The sequence below is a fragment of the Austrofundulus limnaeus genome, unplaced genomic scaffold, assembly GCF_001266775.1.
Source record: "Austrofundulus limnaeus strain Quisiro unplaced genomic scaffold, Austrofundulus_limnaeus-1.0 Scaffold39, whole genome shotgun sequence".
Classification (NCBI taxonomy): Eukaryota; Metazoa; Chordata; class Actinopteri; order Cyprinodontiformes; family Rivulidae; genus Austrofundulus; species Austrofundulus limnaeus.
The window spans coordinates 117442-125228 of NW_013952441.1; the positions used below are offsets into that span (position 1 = coordinate 117442).

General features: G+C 38.2%; 2 protein-coding genes across 2 annotated transcripts in view; one reads left to right on the forward strand and one right to left on the reverse strand.

The window, feature by feature from the left end:
- qrfprb (pyroglutamylated RFamide peptide receptor b) overlaps positions 1-7353 on the reverse strand; it is a 9492-nt gene extending 2139 nt beyond the window's left edge. The window contains exons 1-4 of the mRNA XM_014006971.1: positions 6901-7353; positions 4577-4735; positions 3265-3326; positions 712-947 (exon numbers count right to left, since the gene is read on the reverse strand). Coding sequence (XP_013862425.1) covers positions 712-947; positions 3265-3326; positions 4577-4735; positions 6901-7246 — 803 coding nt within the window. The 5' untranslated portion in view covers positions 7247-7353. The remainder of the gene's footprint in view (positions 1-711; positions 948-3264; positions 3327-4576; positions 4736-6900) is intronic.
- Positions 7240-7787, forward strand: part of star2 (steroidogenic acute regulatory protein 2) — a 23841-nt gene continuing 23293 nt past the window's right edge. Inside the window, exon 1 of the mRNA XM_014006972.1 lies at positions 7240-7307. The gene's annotated coding sequence lies outside the window, so the exon portion shown is untranslated. The remainder of the gene's footprint in view (positions 7308-7787) is intronic.

The following is a 7787-nucleotide window of genomic DNA, read 5'->3' on the forward strand; positions in this document are numbered from 1 at the left end:
TATATATATAATGCAAATAAAAGATGAGAAGTTCTGTGTCTATTGACCAAAGTTATAAAGATTAATTATGTAGTATTTGCAGCATGACAGTTATTACAAGTATATGGATTAGGATGAACAGAAATACTGGTTTTTGATTGTTTATTGCATAATGCACCAGATTATTACACCATCACATTTTGTAATAATTGCCGCAAAATGTAATAACATTATTACATAATGCGTTGAATACTTTTATTACATTTTGCGTCAATTATTACATAATGCGGTTTTAGCATGAGTTTATTTCATTTTGAAGCCTGATTTTATTACATTATTACAAAATGCGTTGTTATTACAAAATGAGGTCTTACAGTCCCCAACTGAATGGTTTGAATGTGAAAGAGAACCATGATATGTGTCCTTTAAAAATAGGTTGTTTTTCTTTCTACTGGACTTCTTTCTGATTCAACAGTTTCATTCAAAGTGTTTCACCACCAGCATCTATATCATACAGTCTAGCCCTACTGCAGGACCTAATAAGATTTTGCAGAAAATTACAGATCCAAGCTCTGAGTTTGTTAAAAAAAAAAAAGAGGGAACTGCAGGTACTTTGAACACGTAATGATGATAACCATTTAGGTGTTAGGAACAGAAAAGTGGAAAGAGCTGCGTGTATGAGAACGAGGATTAAATCGCATCAGGTGAAGTCACCCCTGGTGTCAAACCCACCTGGAGATCTTACCAATCTCCCTGTGGTTCATGGTGTTCAGGACTGAAGCATCGCCCACCCGCTTGCGGATCCACAGCTCGACCCCAATGCGAGTGTAGAGGAACAACATGGCCGCCAAGGGTAGCAGGAAAAGTGCCACCATGATGAAGGTGGTGTATGCCTGCCTGTACGTCAGGGAACGCCAGCTCTCCTGACAGCACACGTGGTAGTGATCGTACAGGAAGTCGTACTTCACCTGGAGACGGGACGCAGAAAACTTTTAGCCGACACAGATCAGATACTTCAAACTGACAAGCAGGACTTATGAGTTTTTATGATCTGATATACGATGGATTTGTGACGATTGTTCACAAGCTCAGTTGTAGGCTGCAGCTTCCTCGAAGTCGACTTCCTTTTATCTTCTCAGCAGTGAAACAAACTCTTGGTGTTTAGCTCAGATTTTTCCCAGAGTTTTGCTTGATGCGGGCTGACTACAAAGGACCCACTTGAAAACACAATACAATTTTCAGTCTATGGTACCACCACTCATACAGAGACACTCTGYTGTTTGTGAAGTTATTGCATTTCAAATACACTCACTCTCTTACTGCAGCTCTTGAAAGTTTTATTGACGTCATATGTCAGGAAAGAAAATTAAAAGGTGTCCAATTGAGTTTTGGGATTATTCCACTCTTAGGGCTAAAGTTAGCCTCCTGGGTTCAGCTTGAATTCAAGACATTTCTAGCCAAGCGTGAACTGATACAGAATAAATTCATCCTTAAGTCTTGGGCCGTGGTTATCTGTTTGCTTTTAGATGAATTCCTATCTGAAGAGAAGAATAAGTATCCTGAGATGTTGGAGGAGATGTGAGAAGATTGACAGGTTCCCTCTTTGGCTCCACCTCACCAGACTAGATGATTACAGCATCTTTTTCTGCCTACTAACACAGAGCTGCTCATCCTTGTTCAACGCACTGCTGTTAACACTTTCTGAGCTGGACAACAATGCATCACATTTTAAGTAAGTTTAATTTTGAATATTGCCCAGACTAAATGGAATGAGCAAGACAGTCACCAGTTGAGGAACACAGCTTTTGCCAGCAGGTACACTGAATAGTTCAGGTGTTGCTGACTTAAATCCTTCTTAAAGGTCTGATTATTTTGGAAGTGTTCTATCAAATATTTAGTCATTAGCTGTAAAATTAGTCACACAATATGAAAATAAAGCATGTCTTTATTTTCTACTGCGTGTCTATGATAGAGTCATGGAAGCAACAGCTCCAGGAGAGAAACCCAGACATCCCTCTCCCCCCCACAAGCAACACCATCCGACTATTCTTGGGGGACCCCAAGGCGTTCCAAGCGAGAGAAGACAACATGGAGATGTGAAAAAAAATCACATAGTACAGGGTTCCCGCAGATCCTTAAAAAGTCTTAAAAGGCCTTGAATTCATCAATCCAAAAATAAGGCCTTAATTAGCCTTAAAATGTCTTAAATCAATCTTACAGAGGTCTGAAAAATGTTAACACATTATAAATAGGATGACTGTATTTGTCTCAAATATTAAAATAATTGGTAACATTTTTTTTTAAATTTACCAAATTATCCGCAGCTAGTTGTTTTGCATTAAAATAAACATTTGGGTAAAAATTTAATTTTTTTCACATTTGTGTTTATGTGAAGTTGTTAAATTTCCTTTCAAGTGCCATTAAAAAGCATTAAAAAGGCTTAAATTTAACTTGCCTTAAGCTGTAGGAACCCTGTAGTAGCTAATATTAAACTTGCACACTGAGCTGATACTGAACCACACCATTGTTGTTTGGTAAGGTTAGAGTCAGGAATGTGAACCTCAGTAAATACATCTTTATTGTAAGTATCGCAATAAACATATGCATGCTATTGTCTATGACAGTGCTTTCCAAGTGGGGGCTGCCTTCGAAAGCTTGAGGGAGTGGAGGAAAAAAATGCATTAAAATAAGTAATTCTAAAAAATGTTTTAAATCATTATCATAAAATTGAAACATTTTAAATATAATTTAACTCCAAATCAAGATTTTTTTGCAGATAACCCGTATATTGTGTTTTAAGGGTATTATCTTAATGTTTCTGTGCGAATTGTGACTTTTTTTGTAGATTTGTTTAATTCCGCGACCATCTTGGTGCTCCCCTCTATAGGTTGAACGGTGGCTACTGCAGTTGAATTTTCCTATTGGTTACAACGGTACATGCTTGCTACACGCTTACGTCACAGCTTCCTGTGTGCGGGTATAAAAGTCTCTCATTCAGTGACACGCCCCTGCAGCGAGTCAGGAGTTGGAATAGCGAGCTCTGTGATGAAAGTTTGTCACTGCTTTGAACATTAGCCCATGTTAGCAAATGATGCTGCTAACATCACTTTAACACTCATAAACTGGACCCATTCTGTCATTCATTATCTCGCAGCACCAACTTCTTGCATTGCATAGTGAAAATAGCTTTTTTGACTTGAATCTTAGAGTGGCATTTTCCTGTACATTCAGCTAGAGGCAGCTATAGAAAGCTACTGAGTAATGAGTTGTTCAGAGGGTACTTACCTCTAGCTGTTGCACAAATAGCATTGGTGAACCCACCAACACTGAGGCAATCCATACCAGCCCTGCAGGATGCAGACAAGTATGTCATGAAAATGGTAATAGGTATATCAGCAGATAAAGCTTTTGCTTCAACTTCATCCAGGAAAAAAAAAGAGTTATGACCCAATGTATATAAATAGCTGCCAAGGAAATTCAAGGACCACTTTCTGCATGACCAGTGCCAAACAGTAGTTAGCTGTCAGTTTGAATACTTCTTCATGTGTAAACTGCCAGAGATGTTTTTTTGATCTTTGTTCCATTAGTGTGAAACTATATTTTGCTTACATAACTAAATGTGGCATGACTCCGGGGGTCGACTATGCTGTTTACRACAAAAACTGCACCAGAAAAATATGAAAGCAGAATCAAGAGGAAAGAGCTGCTTTCAGTCCAAATTTGTTCACATGGGATTTGTGTGTTTGCTGGTATTCAGACACTTTCATTTAAATACAAATTGATGAACATATTATAAGCAAATTGTAAGCTGCCTTTCTGAATCGGGTTGACTTGAAAACCTAATTATTTATAGATGCACATTCCATTGTAAGGAATTGTTCAAATTGGAAACCTGAATGATGCACAGAAAAACAATGTTTATTTTCAGATAAAGACTCCATTTCACTCTGAACCTGTCTGTGGCTTCAGGATCTAAACAAAAATAGCTGCAAAACACGTGTTCAAATCATGTTTATAGAAACCCTGGTCAACCCCCACCCCAGGGGTGAACCCTCTTACGTTAGCACCGAAATGCCAGAAATTAGGGATGCACAATATATCGGCAATCACTTTGGTATCAGCCGAAATTGGTCATATTTTTGAATATCATATCGGTCCGATAATTTAAACTGGTCTGATATTAACATCCGGTATTGATTTCCCACTTTGCCTTTCTGTTTTGGGAAAGAGGGTTGGTCTAGCGGTATCTATTTGATCATGATAGTGATGCTGCGCAGCCAGGAATAACTGAAGTATATCCATATCAGCCATAGGCATCAACAGTCTGGTCATTTTTTACAATATCAAAAAACTCACAAGTGTGTTTAAGTAAATATTGGTTATCGGCAATAACAACAAAATTCATATCGGATGTCAGATCGATATCTGCTGGAATTTTCACAACGGTGCATCTCTACCAGAAGTGTAAACTATTGTATGTTTACCCTGTTGGAGAGACTTGTTGATTCTAGCAACTACAATCCGATAGCTCATGAGATATTTTGTTAACAGACAGACAAACACAAGCAAAAACGTCAAGGTTGGAAAACTAGATTACCTAACATCTTGTAGGCTCTTTTGGATGAGTACTGCTGCCTCATTTTCAAGGGGAAGACAATACCCTGATATCTCTCGATGGCGATGCAGGTCATTGTGAGGATGCCTGTCACGATGGCTGTGGTCTGAACGAAGGGAACAGTTTTGCAAACCAGAACCCCTAAAGAAAAACCAGAGAGGGATGACATCATTGTAGTCCCAAAAAGATGGAAATGTTAGCAAAAATCAGCAAGTAAATCAGAAGCCGAAGATCTTTTCCCGCAACGGTAAAAGTGCCAAAACAACCATCCTTGACTCTGAGGCACAGCAGTGGCAGATATTACAGGTAATGAAGCCCAGAACAGCAACAGACAGAAACTACCCCCAGATGCCCCCCATGAACTCTCTCTGACAGCAGATCTAGATGCTTTCAGCTCACTGTGCTCCTGCTGAGTTACGCTCAGTATAGCTGCTGCTGGCCACATCTTTGTTGGTCACAGCGCTGAGAGCTGAACCTCCTTGATAAAGCCACGTAATTATCTCCCACATGTAAAGCAAATAATTGGCACTGAGTCAGAAAGGTTGGAAATGTTTCAGGTCTCTGGAGCTTTTAAAGGGTCGTTGAGCGTTGTCAGCTGTGGATAGTGTAACAATTAAAATAACTTCACAATATAAAAATATTTGCATATGGTGAACCCACATGGAAGGAGGATTTTTTTATATTATATTTTATTTTATTTTACGTTTTTTTTTATTAATACAAAAAGTATAAAATGTGTGTTTTTCTGCTCTGAGCAGCAGGGTTATTTTTAGACACCTTTTAGGGCTTAAATCCAGCACAGGTCAGACGGGTCCAGGACTGGCTGAATGACTCCAGACTCTATCAGCTGTCCATTCTGACTCATGCTGCTTTTCTTTTCTGGAACAAAAAGCCCTGATCTCTATGGTGGAGAGAGCAATCTCTCAAAAGTTCTCTTTAGATCTGCTTTTCAGCTGTAAAAGAATTCAAGTTAAAAAATGGAAGAAAGAAAGAAAGAAATCTCAGTAAAAACAACACAAAACAACACAAGTTGTTGTCTTTTTCTCTAATAAGACGTCAGCAAATCTCAACTTTTATTGCACCAGCCTATTTTTTTTATTTGTTTCAAACTCATCTGTGATATTTTATCATATTTGATCTTTATTGCTTTGACATTATTACTGTTTTTTTTTTTGCCTTACTCTTACAGCACTTTGGTCAACAAAGATTAATTTTAAATGTAGGCTACTAATGTAATTTTAACTTGAATATTATTATTCCCTCCTTATTTCCATGTTTACAAAAGAGGAATCACTCCTTATAAAAGATTCAAACAGGTTGTCTCCTAAAAACTTTCTTTCTTTCTTTCTTTCTTTCTTTCTTTCTTTCTTTCTTTCTTTCTTTCTTTCTTTCTTTCTTTCTTTCTTTCTTTCTTTCTTTCTTTCTTTCTTTCTTTCTTTCTTTCTTTCTTTCTTTCTTTCTTTCTTTTTTGGCTCTAATATGTTTTGTCTGAGCTATGTTCAGTACAGATTTGCTAAGATGAACAATACATATTTTTTTTCTTTTTTTTTTAAACTTTTTAATCAATTATATGTTTATCTTGGCCCATAGGGAGGGCATCCTCCAAGCTGAGAGTTCGAATCTTCAATGTAAAAAAAAATCTAATGAAGAGTAAAGACGGAGAGAGATTCTATGATGTTAGAATATTAAGATATTTGAAGAGTGCCTTAAATTACACAATTCTTMCATGGATGCAACAGAAAAAACCTGAATTAAAAACTACAGTAACTCAGAAAAAGTGTTTATTGATAAAATGTTTGTTTTTTTCCAAATCCACAAACTCCAGAGTGTCTTTGATTTTTTTTTATGTTGGCATCTTACTTTAGAAGCCTTGTTTACAACTAAAAAAATGTTTCAATCTGAATTTTTCCACAGGCGATGAGCAACATTTTTGATATAATCTAAAACTGCAGGGACCAATCTATTTCCTGCAACATTTTAAGCTTTTCTGCTGAATATGTTTCCTCTGATTTTCTCTGCAAATGTCAGGGAAGCTGTGAAGAGAAATGGGAGGTTTATGTGAAGTGTTTCTTTGTTTTATTGCTTTTCCTCTCTGATTACAAACAGTGGAGGACTTTTGGGAGCAAATTTAATCTTATTTTCGTCTTATTTACTTATATACTTATGAAGCTTTAATGAACGCGTCATGATTATTCTAGAGGAACTTTAATAAAAGTTGGCGTCTGCTTCAGACGCGCGCCTGCTCTCTTAATTAACCCCCACGTGCGCTGAGTGACGTTAACGAGCCAACACGAGCTGGAACTCACCGCCGAACCACTCTGAGGAGATGTTCTGCAGCAGGGTGAAAGGAATGCAGAAGAAAGTGATGAGCAGGTCGCTGACGGCCAGAGAGCAGATGAAAATATCCGTGGCCGTCTGGACGGCTCTCTTCTTCAGCACGATGTAGATGACCAGGCTGTTCCCGGCCAGAGCCAGGACGAAGATCACCGCGTACATGACCGCGAAGGTGGTCTTGGCGCCGTGCGGCAGCTCGGGGATGTAGACCAGCGGCTGGATGTTGTAGGTGTTGATGAACTCCTGTCGGCTCAGGTTGTAGAGCTGGAGCATCTCCTGCAGAACTTCGGGGGTGATTTTGGAGGAAGCTGCTGCCATCCTGACGAACTTACAGGAAACTGAAGGAAGAAGAGGCTCAGAGGTTCTCTCCAACCCGCAGGTGCGTCTGGATGCTGCGCTGACTCACAGAGCTCTCTCTCTCTCTCTCTCTCTCTCTCTCTCTCTCTCTCTCTCTCTCTCCTCTCTCCTCTCTCCTCTCTCCTCTCTCTCCTTCCTTACACCTATTTTTTTATTTTTATTTTAGGTCTGAAAATCCATAGTGGCTGACAGAGTTATAAAGTAACTAAGTACAAATACTTTGTTACTGTAGAATTTCTGGGTATCTACCTGAGTAATAATTTTTCAGCCCACTTTTTACTACTTCTTACATTTTCACTCCTTATATTAAAAAAAAAAGCAAGAAGTAGAAAGTCGTTACTTTTATTTCATTTTTGCTTGTTTTCATTGCAGCTTGTTATTGTAAAAAAAATTAATACTTAATTCTTAATACTAGCGGGTAAAATAAGTATTGAACACGTCACCATTTTTCTCAGTAAATATATTACTAGAGGTGCTAATGACATGAAATTTTCACCAGATG